Source organism: Aureococcus anophagefferens (assembly GCF_000186865.1).
Source record: "Aureococcus anophagefferens unplaced genomic scaffold AURANscaffold_2, whole genome shotgun sequence".
In the NCBI taxonomy this organism is placed as follows: domain Eukaryota; class Pelagophyceae; order Pelagomonadales; family Pelagomonadaceae; genus Aureococcus; species Aureococcus anophagefferens.
This window is the reverse complement of record NW_008705562.1, coordinates 1,788,625-1,805,819: the sequence shown is the minus strand read 5'-3', so window position 1 is coordinate 1,805,819 and position 17,195 is coordinate 1,788,625. Positions and strand designations below refer to the sequence as shown.

The following is a 17,195-nucleotide window of genomic DNA, read 5'->3' as shown; positions in this document are numbered from 1 at the left end:
GACGGCCGGGTTCCGGCCCATCGCCGTGTCGCTCTTCGGCGCCTTCGCGGCCGCGCCCGTGGCCGCGGGCGTCGCCGCGGAGCGCTTCGGGTCCGCGGCGACGCTCGCCGCCGCGGCCGCCGCGTTCCTCGTCTCGCTCGCGGGCGTCGCGCGCGTTCCCCCCGTCGCCGCCAAGCCCGCCGGCGGCGCGCCGCGCGGCGCCCTCGCGTCGCTGCGCGACGCGGGCAGGGGTGTGGCGCTCCTGCTGTCGCCGTCGTCGCCGGCGTTCGCGTTGAGCGTCGCGTGGGGCCTCATCATGTGCAACGCGACCGGCGGCGGCTTCGTCGTCCAGTACCTCGCGCGGACCATGTCCAAGGGCGAGGTCGGCCTCTACGCGAGCATCCTCGGCGCCATGGCCACCGCGGGCGCGCTCATCGGCGAGCCGCTCGCGAAGCGGCTCGCGCCCGGCCGCGACGCGAACCTCGCGCTCGCGCGCTGCGGCCCCTTCTGCTCGGGCTTGCTGGCGCTGGGCCTCGCGCTCGTGCCGCCGCGCGCGCTCGGCGGCAAGGCGCTCTTCGGCCTCCTGCCGCTGGCCGCGCCGCTCGCGGCCGCGAATCCCGCGCACCGCGCCTTGGTCGTCGAGGCCATCGGCGAGAGCGACGCGGGCAAGGTCCTCGGCGGCCTCGGCGCCGTCGAGTCGCTCGTCGGGCTCGTCGCGCCCGCCTTGCTCGGCGCGGCCTACGCGGCCCTCGCGCGCGCGGGCCGGCCCGCGGCCGCGAACTACCCCCTCGTCGCGACGGCGGCCGCCGCCTTCGCGCTCCTCGTCTTCGCGCCGCCGCGCCGCAAGAAGCGCGGCGGGACCCTCTCCGAGGCCCTCCTCGCGACCGACGCCATAAGCTGCTAGCGCCTATCGCGGGCTCCGGATCCGCGTGTGCTCCGCGGCCGCGCACTCGTAGCCCGCCTCCTCCTCCTCCATCTCCAGGGCCTCGGGCCGCCGCGCCGCGGGCGGCGGCCGCCTCGACCGCCGCGAAGCGGCCTTCATGAGCCGCTTGTCGGACCGCGCGACGCTCTCCGCCTCGGCGCCGAACGACGCGAACTCCGGCTCGACCTCCGGGACGAAGTCGGCGGGCCGCGGCGGCCCGCCGCGCCGCCGCGGGCTCTCGGCGGCGAGCGCGTGGGCCGTCGTCGACAGGTCCTCGAAGCCGGGCTCCGGCTCGGGCACGTGGGCCGGCCGCTCCGTCGGCCGCCGCGCCTTCCGCTTCGAGCCGAAGAGCCGCGACAGGAAGGACTTCTTCCGGTGGATGGCGCGCACCTCGTCGGTCAAGTCCCCAAACTCGGGCTCGGCCTCGTCCAGGGCCGCCATGCGCTCTCACAGCAGCGGGGATGCCGGGCAGCCTCTCCGAGAGCAACGCCATCGTGAACTTCAACGAGATGGAGCATTCCCCAGTTGATCTAGGCACACCACAGCTTACTCGTCATATTCCTCTTCGTCGTCGTCGTCATCGTCATACTCGTCGTCGTCGTCATACTCGTCGTCGTCGTCGTCGTCGTCGGCGTCCTCTTCGTCCTCCTCCTCTTCCTCGCCGTCATCCTCGTCCTCCTCGTCCACTTCCTCCGCGTCCGCTTCCTCGATGACATCCTCGTCCTCCTCCTCCGCGTCCTCTTCGATGTCCGCATCGTCTGCCTCGTCGTCGACGTCGTCGAGCGGGCTGCTCGCCGGCTCGGTCGCGAGGCCCGCGGCGGCCGCGCCGACGACGGCGCAGTGCTCGTCCTCGTCGGACGACGCGCCGCTGACGCCGATGGCGCCGACGACGGCGCCGTCGACGGGGTCGCGGCAGAGCACGCCGCCGGGCACGGCGACGAAGTTCGTCGCCGTCGCGGCCGCGGCGACGACGGTCGTGCCCAGGAGCTGCGCGAGCTTCTCCGGCAGGTACTTGTCCTTGACGGCGCGCGTCGGCGCGTGCAGACCGATGACGCAGCCCGCCTTGGCGCGCGCGAGGTGCGGGATCAGCCGCGGGCAGCCCGGGTGCGCCTTGTGCACGAGCTCGCGGCCCGACGCGTCGACGACGCTCACGGACACGTCGTTGAACTCGCGCGCCGCCGCCTCGCGCAGCGCCGCGGAGGCCATGGCGTCGGCGGCCTCGAGCGTGAGCTGCCGCGGGCCGGCGACGAGCGGCGACAAGGACGCGAGGCAGCGCCGCGCCGCCAGGAGGCACACGACGCGCCGCAGCCAATGCATGCGAGCCATGCGCAGCGCGCGGAGCGTTTACCGCGTCGACGCGATGCGATGAATTGGCGAGCTTCGATGCGCGACGAGAAGCTATGCACGTTGATGCACTTGCGCGCGCGCTGCGATCTCGTGGCGATGCGAGGTGGTCGAGGCGAGGGCACTGAGGCAGACGCTGCAAGCCGGCGAGGCTCCCGAGGGCAACATGATGCTTTTACGCGATTGGCCGGGGCCAAGGTCGGCCAAGATTGCGCACCGAGCGGCCTGATTCGAGCTCTCCTCGAGTTCCCGAAACTTCTCGCAACAAAGCGAAACGAAACAAACGCAGCACCAGCACCAGCACCAGCACACGCACCATGGGCAAGCAGCAGGACCCGACGACCCCCAAGAGCCCCTTCACGAGACGCCGCCTCGTCGGCAAGAGCGCGCGGGGCAGCCCCCTGGTCGAGGCGCGCAAGGGGCAGCCCGCCTCGCCGCCCAAGAGCCACGACAAGACCGTGACCGCCGCGCGCAACGCCGGCGCCCAGTCGAGCAAGGAGAAGACGATCACGGGCCACAAGGTCACGACGACCGCGTCCGGCAGCGCCGCCGCCGCCGCGGCGCCCGTCGACGCCACGGAGTTCGGGCTGCTCGTCGAGCTCTGGTCGTCGAACTCGGACGGCTGCGTCGCCGAGGCCGCGCGGGCCCGCGCCGTCGCCGTCGCCGACGCCGGCGGCGCCGCCGCGTCGCCGGAGACGATCCGCGCCGTCGCGGGCCTGCTCCGCGGCGCCGGCAAGCGGGACGCGCTCCGCGTGCTCGCGGCCCTCGCGGGCCACGCGGCGAACCGCGGCGCGCTCGTCGACGCGGGCGCGATCGAGATCTTCGTCGAGGCCCTGGACAGGAGCGACACGAACGCGGCGCGCGAGCGCGCGGCCTGGGCGCTCGGCGCGCTCACGGACGGATCGTCGCGGAAGCGCGTGGGCCAGGCGGCGATCCCCGCGCTCGTGACCCCGCTGCTCAGATCGGAGTCGAGCGACCAGCTCCAGTTCCAGTGCGCCGCGGCGCTCTGGCGCCTCGGCTTCGACTGCGACGAGAACCGGGAGCGCATCGCTTTAGCGGGCGCGTCCAAGCCCCTCATCGCGCTGCGCCGGACGGGCTCGGGCCAGTGCCAGGCCGCCGCCAAGGGCGCGCTCTGCAACCTGACGCCCCACGTGCGGTCGCGGCGCATCCTCGCCGACGCGCTCGGCCTCGACAACGCGAAGCCGACGAAGTTCGACGTCGACTCCGCGATCGTCACGCCGCGGCCCCTCTTCGCGTAGTCGTAATCTTGCGCCGCCCCACCAGCTTCGATGGTCTTCGGGGCGCGGCCCCTCGTCGCGTCGCAAGACGCCCTCTTTTGTACCCGGGGGGTCGACCGTCCACCCAGCTTCGATAGTCTTAGGGGGCGCGCCTTTCGCGCTCACTCGTCGTCCGCGTCGTCGAAGAAGTCGTCGTCGTCGGAGTCGTCGTCGCCCGCGTCGTCCATGGGCGCGTCGTCGGACGTGGCGTCCGCGGCGACGTCGATGCCGTGCTTGGCGGCGAGCGCGCGCTCCAGCGCCGCGCGGAACGCGTCGGGCACGCGGCCGCGGAAGAGCGCGAAGGCGCGGATCGCGCCGTTGAGCGGCCAGCGGCCCTGGTGGTCCGCCCCGAGGACGATGCGGTCGGAGAAGCCCCGCGAGGCGCGGAGCGCCGCGTCGGCGACCTCGCGGCGCGCGTCGACGAAGACGTCGGCGCGCAGGTCCGCGTTGAGCTCCGCGTCGACGTCGAGGCTCGGCTGCGCCTCGCGGCGCAGCGCGACGCTGTAGACGTGGGGCTCGCCCGTGGACCGCGTGGAGCCGCGGTGGATGGCCGCGGGCCCGCCGCCGCCGGCCGGGGAGAAGAGGGAGATGCGCGGCGCGGCCGCGTCCTGCGACTCGGGCGGGTATCCGTGGCAGAGCTCGAGGCGGCTCGCGCCGTCGTCGTGGGCCGCGTCGAAGATGGTGCAGTCGCCGCGGGCCGACGCGACGACGAGCACCGTGCCCTCGAGGATGTCGTCGCCGCCGCCCCGGAGCACGAGGCCGTTGCGCGCGCGGGGCACGGCGCGCGGGCCCCGGCGGAGCGCGTCGCGCCACGCGACGACGTCGCCGCCGTCGTCGGCGCTCCCGGCGCCCCGAGCGTCGGCCGGCTCGGGGAGGCCGGGCCCGGCGACGACGTCCCGGGGCGACGCCCGCAGCCAGACCGCGTTCCGCGCCCAGCACGCCGCGAGGCCCCGCCACGAGCACGCGCCGCCGACGTCCGCGGGCTCGACCTCGCAGCACTCGGCGTAGGTCTCGGCGATGCGCATGCGGCCCGCGCAGTCCGCCGCCCGCACGAACTGCGAGCTCGCCGCCGCGTGGCCCAGCTCCGGCAGGAGGTAGGCGTAGACGTCGACGAGCAACCCGTCGATGAGGTTGTTCATCGCGGCTCCTTCGAGGCGCGCCCTTCCCGAGGGCGTGCCGCGGCGTCGCGCCGGCGCGGAGCCTTCAGAAGGGGGCCGGCGACCGGCGACGGCGCCGGGTTCTGCCCTACAGCGGCAGCGCGACGTACCGAAGAGTAATTTCCTTCTCGAACGCTGTCGGCGCGCTGGTCGCCGAGGCGCTTGAATGATCAAGCAAAGCGGCACTGAAGGTTTTTTCGAGGCGTCGTTGCCCGTACCCAATGAATCTTGAAGCCGACCTTGAATTCAGCAAAGTGGCTGCAGCCCTACAAGGCTCGCGGGCCGGACTCCGCCCAAAACTCGGCGCGCAGGAGGGCGGCCGGGCCGTCGCGCGAAAGGGCCGAGGCGCATCTACAGTACGAAAAACACACAGGCTTACGTATTCGACGCCGCGAGCTTGCTGAGGAGGTGGTCCAGCGCCTTCACGGGCGCGTACTTCGCCGGGTGGTCGTCGTCGACGCAGGTCGGCATGGCCTCGATGACCGCGTCGCCGTGCGGCCCCGTGAAGAACGGGATCGACAGGCGCGGCGCGTCGGCCGCGGGCGAGTCCGGCGGCGGCTTCATGACGCGGTGCACCGTCGAGCGCCAGCGGCCGTTGGTCCAGATCTCGTAGAGGTCGCCGATGTTCACGACGAAGGCCCCGCGCACGGGCCGGACCGCGGTCCACGCGCCCGACTTGCGCAGGACCTGCAGGCCGCCGGCGCCGAGGTCGCCGACGTCCGCGTCGTCCTGGAGCAGGATGGTGAAGCCCGTGTAGTCCGTGTGCTCGCCGTAGCGCACGGCCGACGAGTTCCGCGCCGCGGCCGGCACGGGCGGGTAGTACGCGAGGCGCAGCGACACGTCCGCCCCCGGCGCGTAGAACTCGTCGAAGAAGCCCGCCGGCAGGCCCAGGGCCGCCGCGGTCACGGCGTGCAGCGTGTCGAGCACGCCCAGCAGCGCCGCGTGGTAGGCGCGGCCCGCGGCCTCGAGCGCCGGCGGCTTCGGCCTCGTCGCCTCGTCGGGCTTGAAGACGAAGGACTCGACGAGGTCCGGGAGCGCCGCCTCGAAGCCGCCGGCGCCGCCGGCGTCGGAGCCGTGGGCGTCGCGCGTCCGGGAGACGGCCTCCGTGCCCATGGCCGTGTAGCCGCCGAGCGGGTTCCCGTAGGGCCCGTGGCGGTACGCGAGCTTTTCGGCGGCGTCGCGCGAGAAGAAGTCGCCCGCGCCCGCGCGCAGGTCCTCGACGACCTTCGCCGGCACGCCGTGGCCGACGATCACGGCGAAGCCCACCTCGGTCATGGCCGCGTCCCAGGCGCGCGCCGCCGTCGCGCGCGCCGCGTCGTCGTAGAGGGACGGGGCGGCGAAGGGCGCGATGTCGACGATGGGCACGGTCGATTCGTCCAAGGCCGCCATGCGCGTCCGTTGCAGCGGCTCAGTAGTAGCGCGCGGTGGCGAATCGACGCGAGAGCGGTTCCACGGTAGTTGGCGGTGGAGCTCCTGTTAAGGCCATGCCCTCGATTTGCCACACACAGGTCGAAGATTCCCTCCGCTTGAACAGCAGGGCTGCCCCACGATGGTCCTAGCCTGAAGGGCGACATCGCCGCGAGCGGGCAGCCCCGACGCGATGGCTACGGTCGAGGTCGTGGCCTTCGAGGGCCGCGGCCTCGGGCTGCGCGCGCTCGTCGACCTGGCGCGCGGCAGCTTGGTCGTCTCGGAGCCGCCGATCTACACGTCGAGGACTTCTCGGCGCCGGCGTTTCTCGCGCGGCCCGACGTCGCGCGGCTCATGACCATCGTCGAGGCCGGCTGCGACGGCGACGGCTACACGGCGGAGGCGAAGGCCGCGCTCGACGCCGTCGTCGACGTCCACGCGGCCGAGGGCATCGCCGACCTCGGCGCCGCCGCCGGCGCGCGGGTCTGGGCGCTCGACGACTGCTTCCGGCGGCCCGCGAAGGGCGACGCGGTCCGCGTCGACGGCCTCGCGTCGGACCGGGGCCGGCCGCTCAACGGCCTTCGCGGCGTCGTCGAAAGGCGCGACGGCGCGGACCGCTGGGCCGTCGCGACGGCGCGCGGGCGCAAGTCCGTCCGGGACCGCCACCTGAAGACGGCCGGCAGCATCTTTCGGACGAACGCGTACTTCGATTCCGGCTCCGGCCACGTCTTCGAGACGCTCTGCCGGGCGAACCACGCCTGCGACGCCAACGCGACCAAGGCCATGCGGGACCGCGGGGGCGCGCGCGTCGTCGACGTGACGACGACGAAAGACGTGCGCAAGGGCGTGTCCTACGTCGGCGCCGGGGTCGTGGCGGTCGCCGACCGGCGAGCCTACCTCGCGGCGAAGTACAACTTCCACTGCACGTGCGCCGCGTGCGAAGGCTAACGACGGCCCAGGCGTAGGCTGCGCGCGTGTTACGCGGACGGCCCGAGGTCTCACATCATGGCGAGGCGGTCGAAGAGGTGCTGCGGGTTGCGCTGCGTGGCCATCTCGAGCTCCGCGACGTCGTGGGCGTCGAGGTCGGCCTCGAAGTAGCCGGCGGCCTTGTAGCGGTCGAGGGCCGCCCGGAACTCGTCGCGGCTGTAGGCGCCAAGCTTGAGCTCGAAGGGCGCGTGCGGCGCGGCCTTGCGCTTGTCGCCGTCGCCCATGCCCGGCGGGCCGCGGCTCCACGAGTCCGCGAGGACGGCGCAGCCGCGCGCGAGGCGGTGCGCCTCGGGCACGCCCGCGGCGCCGAGGGGCGCGAGGGCGGACACGGCCACGAGGTCCGCGGGCGCGAGGCGCGCGTGGTCGTAGAAGTAGTCCGTGCGCCCGAGGAACGACGTGTACTCGTCGACGGCGAGGAGCACGGGGAACTCCGTCGCGCGGCCGAGCTCGAAGCGCAGGTCGCTCAGCGCCGTGGACGCCTCGTCGAGCCGGTCCTTGGCGAGCGCCGCGTCCAGCAACTCCCGGAGCGTCGCCGCGCCCCACCGGTCCGCGACGGTTTCGTCCTTGACGGCCACGGCCGCGAGCTGGCCGCCGTGCGCGGCGTCGAAGGCCTCGAGCAGGGCCCGGCTGCCCCGGGGCTCCTCGAACATGCCCGCGTGGTGCGGCGAGGGCACGACGTAGTCGCCCGCGTTCGCGACGTCCCAGCCCCGGGGCACGTAGAGCGCGAGCCAGCCGTTCGCGCGCGCCCAGGAGACGACGGTGGCCAGCGCGACGCTCTTGCCCGCGCCGCGGGGGCCCGTGAGCAGGTAGGCGTCGCGCCGCGGCAGGGGCCGCCGCGCCGCGCCGGACCGCGCGCACGTGAGGCGGAACGACTTGCTCGAGTACGTCGTGAAGCCGTCGAGCTCCCAGTCCGTGTCGCCGTCGAGCGTCGGCGCCGCGAGCTCCGCCGCGGGCCGCGCCGCGAGGTCTGCGAGGGCGTCGAGCAGGGCGCGCGTCGTGTCCCGCTCGACGACGACGGGCGCGCCCTCGATGACCGCGGCCTCGCGCCGCAAGCAGGCCACCTCCAGCAGCGGCTCGTCGGCGATGGTCTGGAAGCGCACCGGCGCCGCCGAGAGCGCGCGCGACCGCGACCCGAGGCGCGCCGCCGAGAGCCTGAGGCGCGCGGCGAGGCGCATCGTCGCTTGCTGCCACTGAGTGAGCACCGTCGCCGAGTTTGAGGTCTTCAATATCTCCCGTAATTGAAGTGTGTTGATGGGCAGCTCCGTGTGCTGGCCGATTATGTGAGCGTTTTAATCTAGTGCTGCAGCCATGATGGGCCCGGCGCGCGCGACGTTGGCGCGACGGAAGCTCGACCCGCTGTCCCAGCAAAAGCAAAAGAAGCGCGCGCCGCCCCGGCGGCGCGAGGCGTCGCCGGCGCCCCTGGGCTCGGCGATGCAGGCCCGCAGCCTCGAGCTCCAGCGCATGCGCGCGCGCACGGCCGAGGCGCGCCTCAGCGCCGCCGCCCGGGGCCGGCGCGCGTCGGCCGTGCGCCGCGCGGCGACGGCCGGCGGCGCCGCGCTGCCGCGGCGGCCCAAGTGGGACTTTACGCTCGAACCGCCAGAGTTCGCGCCGGACGCGCTCCGCGACCGGCCGCCCCTCCCGCGGCCGCTCTGCCGCCAGGGCCCGCGCCTGCGGCCGGCGCCGCCGCCGGAGCTGCCGCCGCCGGCGCTGCCGCCGCCGGAGCCCGACGCGCCCGACGCGCCGCCGGAGCCCGAGGAGCCCGACGCGCCCGCGCCGCCGGAGCCCGACGCGCCGGAGCCCGAGGAGCCCGAGGAGCCCGCGGCGCCCGCGGCGCCCGCGCCGCGGCTCCGGACCTGCGAGCGGTGCAACGTCGAGTACGAGGGCGAGCACGTCTGCCAGCGGTCGCCGTTCCGGCTCCACCGGCGGCCGCGGACCGTGTCGAGCATGGTCGCGTCGCGGAGCGCGGCGACCCTCGCGCGGCGCGCGGGCTCGGCGCTGCCCCGGTCGCGGTCCGCGCCGAACTTCCTGCGCCAGTGCCCGCGGTGCATGGTCCTCTACCAGGGCGACCTCCACGAGTGCGGCCAGTAACTGTGTGTCCTGTACTAGCGAGGTTCCTTTCGCCGCCACTGGCACGCGCGGGTATCGATGCCGCTGGAAACGACGCCGAGACTGGCCGATTCACGCGGGTTCGGCCGCCTGGGGAGCAAGTTCGACGACCTTCGCCATCTGCACGTATGTTGCACGTCAATCAAGCCACGAGCAGTGCCAGTGGCAGCAGCGACGCATGGCCCTTCTGCAGCTGTGAATTGCCTCTGCCTCTCGAGCGCCTTGCAGCGCGCCGCCGCCGCCGTGCGCCTCTCGATCTCCTGCAGCAGCCACCGTGCGCCTCTCGAGCGCCTGCAGCCGCGCGGCGCCGCGCCACAGCGATGCGGGTCGCGCTCCTCCTCGCGGCGGCGGCAGCGCTGCGGCCGCCGGCGCAGCTGCGCGTCGCGACGTTCAATCTTCTCGCGCCGGTGCACAAGAGCGGCGTCGGCGCCACGCGGGAAGCGGACGACGACGCGTCGTGGCTGGCGCGCGGCGCGCGCCTCGCCGACTTCGTCGCCGAGACGCTCGGCTCGAGCGACGCGCTGTGCCTCCAGGAGTGGTTCTTCGAGCCGCGCTGGGGAAAGATGTTCGAGGAGGCGCTACCGCGGCACGCGCTCGTGACGTCGCGGCGCCGCGGCGTGCACCCGCACTCGGGCGAGGCGCGGAGCGACGGCGTCGCCATGCTCGTAAAAGGAAAGGTGCTCGCGCGGGAGGAGGTCGTCTTCGACGACGGCCGCGCGGCGCTGATCGTCGCCGTCGACCGGTCGCCGCGGCCCGTCGTCGTCGCGAACGTGCACCTCCCCTTCGGCTCCGGCGGCGACGCGGCCGCGGCGCAGGCGCGCCAGGCCGCGGCCGTCGCGGCGGCCGCGGCCGCGCTCGCGGCGCGCGTCGACGCGGCGCTCGCGCTCGTCGCCGGCGACTTCAACTGCGGCGCGGCGGCGCCCGCGTGCGCGGCGCTCGAGGCCGCCGGCTGGACGAACGTCGTCTCCGCGTCCGCGGCCGAGGCGCTCTCGAGCGTCGGCGGGCGGACGTGCGTCGGCGCGACGCACCGCACGCACCGCGGCGAGGCGCTCTGCTGCGACCACGTCTTCGCGGCCGGGGCGAGCGCCTTCGGCCAGTGCGACGGCGCCGCGCGGCTCGTCGCGGCGGCGCGCGTCGCGCCCGGCGGCGTCTGGGACTACGACTTCCTCGACAAGGACTCGGACCACCTCCCCGTGTCCGCGACGTTCGCGCTCCCGGCCGCGGCCGCGGCGGGCCCGGCGGCGGACGACGACGCCCAGGACCCCTGGCTCCCGCCCTGGCCGCAGCCGCCGCGACCTCGGTAACATGATGTTAACAACACGGCACCATTTTCCTTGAATGGTCAACAACGGCAAACGGTTGTGGGCAGCCTCACGATGGTTTTTGACGCGGCGCGCGGCCGCGTCGAGGACCTCGACGACGACGACTTCCTCGAGGCGGACAGCGACGAGCATCCCTCGACGCCGCGGGAGCCCGTGCGGCCCGCGACGCCGAAGCGCTCCGGGGGCTCGGGCCGCAAGAAGAAGGAGCGCGCGCTGCCGCCGCGCAAGCTCGGCGCGCTGACGAAGACGCACTGGGAGAAGAGCAAGGCCGAGCAGACGGCCATCGATGCGGCCTTCGCGGCGCTGGACCGCGACGGCGACGGCTCGCTCCTGCCGCAGGACATTATAGAAGCGACGCAGGAGCTCGGCCTCCACTTCCGGCGGCCCGACATCTACCAGCTCGTCGGCGAGCACGACGCCGACGGCGAGGGCCGGCTCCAGGCCGGCGAGTTCCGCGGCATCATGATCGAGGGCGTCCGCGACGCGGACACGGCGGAGGACTACGACCTCCTGTGGGCCGAGTTCGACCGCGACGGCGCGGGCTACGTCGACGTCGCGGCCCTCAAAACCTTCTTCTCCGAGCTCGGCGAGGACGTCGAGAAGATCGACGTCGAGAAGATGATCACGGAGGCGAAGCAGGGCCGCGACGCGGGCACCGCGGCCGAGCGGCGCGTGTCCAAGGAGGAGCTGCGCGTGCTCCTTGAGGCGGCGAGCAACAACGCGCGGTCCGCCAGTCGCCGGGACCTGCAATAGTATTTTTCGGGAATTAGGCCCGCGCGGCCTTGTACCGCGCGAGGAGGTTCGCCGTCGACGGGTTCGCCGGCTTCGCGCCCGGCGCGTCGTGGAGGACGCCGCGGACGTCGTTCGCGAGGTCCTTGCCGAGCTCGACGCCCCACTGGTCGAAGGAGTTGATGTCCCAGACGAAGCCCTGGACCGCGCAGCGGTGCTCGTAGAGGGCCAAAAGCACGCCGACGTGGTAGGGGTCGAGCTTGTCGAGGAGGAGCGTCAGCGACGGCCGGTCGCCGCTCAGCGTGCGGTGCGGGCAGTTGTCGACGTCGCCGTCGCCGAAGGTCGCGTCCACCAGCACGTCGTTGAAGGCCCGGCCAACAGCCAAGGCGTCGGGCTGGGCGAAGAAGTTGGCCATGAGCTCGTCGTGGCCCTCGAGGTCCACCGTCGCGTCGTCGGGCCTCGCGAAGCCGATGAAGTCCGTCGGCACGGCCTGGCCCTGGTGGAGGAGCTGGAAGAAGGAGTGCTGCGCGTTCGTGCCCGGCTCGCCGATGACGATCTCGCCCGTCGTGAAATCCAGGGGCCGCCCGTCGATGGTCACGGACTTGCCGTGGCTCTCCATCTCGAGCTGCTGGACGTGCGCGGCGAAGCGCGCGAGCGCCTCCGAGTAGGGCACGACGGCCCGCGCGCCCAGACCCAAAAAGTTCACGTTCCAGATGCCCAGGAGCGCCATGACCGCGGGCGCGTTCTCCTCGAGCGGCTTCGAGTAGAAGTGCTCGTCCATCGCGTGCATGCCCTCGAGCAGGCCCCGCGCGGCCGACGACCCGCGCGCGAGCGCGAGGGGCAGGAGCCCCGCCGACGAGCTCGCGCTGTAGCGCCCGCCGACCCAGTTCCAGAACTCGAAGAGCCGCGCGTCCGCGTCGACGCCCCAGCTAGCGACGCGGTCGTGCGCCGTCCGCGACGCGCACGCGACGAAGTGCGCCTTGACGACGGCGGCCTCGTCCTCGTCCGGGAAGGCGTCGAGGACCCAGGCCTTGACCTTGGCGGCGTTTCGCAGCGTCTCCGCCGTGGACCAGCTCTTGGAGACGACGATGACGAGCGTTTTCCGCGGGTCCAGGCCCTTCTTCGCGGCCGTAAACGCGACGGGGTCGACGTTCGCGACGAAGCGCACCTCGAGGTCCCGGCCGTCGCTTTCCATCGCCTTCACGCCCGCCGTCGCCTGGACGATGAACTCGGGCCCGAGGTAGGAGCCGCCGATGCCCACGGCGACGACGCTCTCGAACGGCTCGGCCGCCGCGGACGTCGCGGCGCCCCGGCGCACGTCGTCGACGAAGGCGAAGAGCCGGTCCCGCACGTCGCAGGACGCGGCGATCGCCTCGTCGACGGGCACCAAAGCGCTGTCCGCCGGCGCGGTTTGGGAGGCCGCGCCGCGCGGCGCGCGGAGCGCCGTGTGCAGCACGGCGCGGCGCTCCGACGAGTTGATGCGCTCGCCGCGGCGCATCTGCTCGACCTTGCGGGGCACGTCCATGCGCCGCGCGAGCTTGAAGAGGAGCCGCATGGTCTTGTCGTCCACCTTCTGGCGCGTCCAATCCAGGAAGACGCCGACGTCGGCCGCGTCGAGCGACATCTCGGCGACTCGCTGCTCGCTCTCCAGGAGCCTCCGCAGGTGCGTCTTCTCGACCTTGCGCGCGTGGCGCGACAGCTTGCGCCACTCGTCCGTCTCCGTGACGGCGCCGGGGCCGTCGCGGTCGCCGAAGGACCCGAAGCCCGACGCCGCGCCCGCGCGCGCGTCCTCGAACAAGCCGAGGCCCATCTCCCGCAGGTGCGTGAAGATGCCGTCCTCGATCTCGTCCTGGTGCAACCGGTGGAAGTGGCGCTGGCCCGGCGGCGGTGCGACGTCGTCGTCGTCGTCGGCGGCGACGGGCGACGCGGCCTCCGCGACCTCCGCCGTGAGCTCGCCGTCGTTCTCGCGCCGAAAGTCGTAGTAGTTCTTCGCCTTGGGCTTCGTGCTGAAGAGCGGGACCGCACGCCGCGGGGCCCCGGGGGCGACCCAGGCCCGCGCCGACGCCCACAGGAGGGCGGCGACCACTGTTCTCGGAGGCATGCTCTGGCTCGGCGGGCTGGATCGGGCTGCCTGCTGACCGGAAACGGCGGGTGCAACTTTGTCAAAGATGCCGTTGCCTGAGTTTTGAGTCGGGTGCTCTTGGCTCGGCCTTCGCAGCGCGTCGCGCGCGTCGTCGGACTTCTGCTGCTACATCAGACGATGCCGAGCACCCGATCCGCGTCGCGACACAAGGCGGGCAAGGCGACGGCCGCGCTGCTGGACGGCGGGCGCTTGTCGTGCATCGCAGAGTTTCTCACTCTCAAGGACTTCTGCTCGCTGGCGGTGACGAGCCGCGGCCGCCTCGCCGCTGTGGAGGATCCGTCGACGCTCACAGCGCTGGCAACGGTCTTCCCCGTGCTGCGCGCCAAGGCCGTGCGCGCGCGCGTCGCGGCCTCGGGCCGCGAGCTCGTCGAGCTCGCGCGGCGCCACGAGCCCATCCTCAAACGCGAACGGCTTGACGACGCGGGCTTCGAGTGCATCGTCGACGTCACTCTTCCAAATGGTACGCGCATCTCCGAGTGCGGTCGCTTGGAATGTCGTTCCATGGACTGCGATGCCTACGGGGACGCGGGCGGCATGGTGATTATGATGGAAAAGTTCGCAGAGCTCTGCTTTACCGGAAAGAACCGCGACGTCGTCGCTATGAATGTTCCACTCGACTACGATGCGATCGCAAATGATCCAAACTTTGACCATGAAAGCGACGAAGCTCACCAGCTGTCTGACGTTATTGACCAGTGGACGCGCCTCGGCGGTACTGCGACGGTCACGCTCGTCCGAGAAAGGGACGGCAAGGTACTAGCGCTCTACGACGGACCAATCGAACTGGCTCGCCACGAGACATGGCCAGATAATTGGGAAAAGGGGGGAGCGACAAGTCTTCGTCAGATCCCGCTCCATCCCGAGCGCTCGGGCACGATCACGCCTTCCTCGTACAACCATCACTTCTGCTGCGGCGCCGAGCTAACCGTCGGTCCATGCACGTCGAACGGCCTCACCTTTGATTACAAGGCCGAGGGCCTGTACTTGACATTCGAGTCTTACAAGGCGCCGAATCGCCACGGCTTCTACGACCGCTTCCACCCCGCCGAGATCAAGACCATGGGCGGCCTCTACGACCTCCTCGACTACTGCGGGGACTGGCGCTAGTGACTTAAACTCCCGAAACACCTCACGTCTTCGACGGGTCGCGGTAGCGGCGGTAGATGTCGGCGACGGCGGCCTCGCAGTCCTCGGGGAGCGCGTCGAGGAAGTAGGCGTCGACGTTCTCCCGGAGCTGGGCGAGGGACGTCGCGCCGATGATCGTCGACGCCACGTGGGGCCGCGTGTAGCACCACTTGAGCGCGAGCTGCGCGGGCGAGAGGCCGAAGGCGGCCGCGACCTTTTCGTACTCGTTGACGGCCTCCTTGGCGAGCGACTGCTTGTAGCGGGGCATGAAGCCCGGGAAGAGGTTGAGGCGCGCGCCCGGCGGCGGCTCGTCGCCGCTGTACTTGCCCGAGAGGATGCCGCCCGCGAGGGGCGAGTACGCGAGGAGGCCGACGTCCGTCATGGAGCACGCCTCCGTGAGGCCGTTCTCGAAGTCGGAGCGCACGAGCAGCGAGTAGCTGTTCTGGATGGAGCAGATCTCGGGGAGGTCGCCGTCCTTCGCCGCCTCCGCGGCGAACTGGCACACGCCGTAGGGCGTCTCGTTGCTCACGCCGAAGTGGCGGACCTTGCCCGCGTCGCGCAGGTCCTTCATCGCCTCCAGCTGCTCGAGGAAGCTCACGTACTCGCGCTCGTTCGACGCGTCGTAGGCGTCGGCGCCGAAGATGGGCACGTAGCGGTCCGGCCAGTGGATCTGGAGCAGGTCCACGTAGTCCGTGCCGAGCCGCTTGAGCGACGCGTCGACGCCCTCCTCCATGTCCCGCTTCGTCACGCGCGTGCCGCGGCCGTCGTCGCGGACCCACGTGATGCGCTCCGACGCGCCGCAGATCTTGGACGCGAGGACGACGTCGTCGCGCTTGCCGCGGCGCCGCAGCCACTCGCCGATGGTCTTGTCGGTCGCGCCCTGCGTCTCGGCCTCCGTCGGCACGGGGTACATCTCCGCCGTGTCCAGGAAGTTGATGCCGTAGTCGTCGAAGGCCATGTTCAGCTGGGACACGCCCTCCTCGAGCGTGTTCTGCTTGCCCCAGGTCATCGTGCCCAGGCACACGTCGCTGACGACGAGGTCGCTGGACCCGAGCTGGCGCCGCTGGATCGTCTTCTGCTGCGTCGCCGACAGGGCGTGGGCCGTCGCGCAGCATGCGGCGAGGATGGCGGCGCGCATCGTGCAAATGCGGCAGCGGTGGTCGCAGCAGCGGCGGACCGGCGGACGACGACGCTGTGCCAGCCAGCTCAGTTTCGAGAGTGCAAGGAGACTGCAAGCGAGAGTAAACATCGCCCGGGCAGTTGTCCCAACAAAATAAAAAACCGCGAGGACAGGGCAGGATGGCGTCGTTTCAGGAGGCGGAGCTCCGGGGCCTGGGCAACTTCTGCCGGATCTGCCGGCGCTTCGGCGACGACGACGACACGGAGGATCCCATGGCCGTGCTCGAGTCGGCCTGCGACTGCGAGGGCCAGGCGCGCGTGGGCTGCGTCCTCGCCCGGGCCCAAAAGTCGGGCCTCTGGACGCGCTGCGGCACCTGCAAGGCGACCTTCAAAGCCTCGGCCCTCGCGACGCGCTGCGCGCTCGCCGTGGGCCGCGCCGAGGCGCTCGACGGCCGCGCCGCGGACCGCGGGGCGTTGGCGGAGGCGCGGCTCGAGGCGGCGGCGGTCCTCGAGGAGGCGGGCCGCTGGCGCGAGGCGTCGGCGCACGCGGCGTCGGCCGCGCGGGTCTTCGAGCTCGCCGAGGACCGCCTCGCCGACGTCGCCGAGGCCCGCGGCGTCGAGGAGCGGACGCTCGCGAAGACGGACGCGCCGTTCGCGCAGCTCGACGCCGCGCGCGCGCGGCGCGTCGTCGCCCTCGAGGCCGCCGCCAAATCGGGCCGCAACTGGGACGGCGCCCTCGGCGACGCGCTCCGGGCGCGCGGCGCGGCGCTCGTCGCCGCCGGGCGCTTCGCGGACGGCGCGCCGCTACTCAAACGCGCGGCGCGCGTCGAGACGCGCGACGCGGCGCCGACGGCGCGGCGCGCGGCGCGGCTGCGGGAGGTCGCCGTCGCCTGCCTCGGCTGCCGCGACTTCGAGACGGCGGAGCGCGCCGCGCGCGACTCCGCGGCCGCGTTCGACGCGCTGGGCTCGCTCCCGCGCGAGCTCGCGCGCGCGTACTCGCTCCTGGGGGCGATCCACGAGGAGGCGGGGTCCAAGGACGGCATGGCCGAGGCCGCCGTCTTCGAGTTCGCCTGCGTCGCCAGGTTCGACCTCGACGAGAGCGTCGACTGCCGCGGCGACGACGACGTGAAGCGCGCGCTCGCCGCGGCCGTCGCCGCGCGCGACAAGGCGGACCTCGGCCGCGCCGAGGACGTCATCAGCCGCGTGCGCCGCACGGGCGCCAAGGGCGCGGCGGACGCCTTCTGCCCGGCCTGCGCCGCGCGGCCGGGCACCCACGAGAGCGGCTGCGTCTGCGTGGCGTGCGGCGCGGCGCTGTGCTCCCCCTGCGGCGACGACTTCGCCCTCGACGGCGCCTGCCCCGCCTGCGGCGAGCCGCTCTTCGGCGGCGCGACGACGCAGGAGGCGTACCTGGACGCGCTGCGGGGGCGGCTCGACGCCGCGGGGCCCGGGCTCGACTCGCGCGGCCAGACGAACGCGCTGAACCTCCTCGCGGCGGCGCACGTCGAGGGCCAGCGCGACGGCGCCGAGGCCGAGCAGTACCGCGCGGCCCTCGAGGCCGCGGAGAGCGGCGACGCCGCG

General features: G+C 73.1%; 5 protein-coding genes across 5 annotated transcripts; 2 read left to right on the top strand and 3 right to left on the bottom strand.

Annotated features, from left to right (window-relative positions):
* Positions 1–5,054: 5,054 nt before the first annotated feature.
* Positions 5,055–8,248, bottom strand: AURANDRAFT_61245 (hypothetical protein; the record flags this gene model as incomplete). The annotated part of the gene is made up of 2 exons (XM_009034822.1): positions 5,055–6,086; positions 7,154–8,248. 2 exons carry the CDS (start codon positions 8,246–8,248, stop codon positions 5,055–5,057), a joined length of 2,127 nt encoding a protein of 708 aa, XP_009033070.1.
* A 256-nt stretch (positions 8,249–8,504) lies between these two features.
* Positions 8,505–9,161, top strand: AURANDRAFT_61244 (hypothetical protein; the record flags this gene model as incomplete). Its single annotated transcript, XM_009035133.1, has 1 exon — positions 8,505–9,161. The coding sequence occupies one exon, from the start codon at positions 8,505–8,507 to the stop codon at positions 9,159–9,161; it is 657 nt and encodes a 218-aa protein (XP_009033381.1).
* A 1,631-nt stretch (positions 9,162–10,792) lies between these two features.
* AURANDRAFT_16829 (hypothetical protein) lies at positions 10,793–11,134 on the top strand (the record flags this gene model as incomplete). The annotated part of the gene is made up of 1 exon (XM_009035134.1): positions 10,793–11,134. A coding segment is annotated over one exon (342 nt), but the record flags the coding sequence as incomplete, so codon positions are not given.
* A 140-nt stretch (positions 11,135–11,274) lies between these two features.
* Positions 11,275–13,040, bottom strand: AURANDRAFT_52281 (hypothetical protein; the record flags this gene model as incomplete). The annotated part of the gene is made up of 4 exons (XM_009034821.1): positions 11,275–11,317; positions 11,359–11,657; positions 11,691–12,017; positions 12,052–13,040. 2 exons carry the CDS (start codon positions 13,038–13,040, stop codon positions 11,933–11,935), a joined length of 1,074 nt encoding a protein of 357 aa, XP_009033069.1.
* Positions 13,041–14,502: 1,462 nt separating this feature from the next.
* AURANDRAFT_19850 (hypothetical protein) lies at positions 14,503–15,636 on the bottom strand (the record flags this gene model as incomplete). Its single annotated transcript, XM_009034820.1, has 1 exon — positions 14,503–15,636. The coding sequence occupies one exon, from the start codon at positions 15,634–15,636 to the stop codon at positions 14,503–14,505; it is 1,134 nt and encodes a 377-aa protein (XP_009033068.1).
* Positions 15,637–17,195: the final 1,559 nt, after the last annotated feature.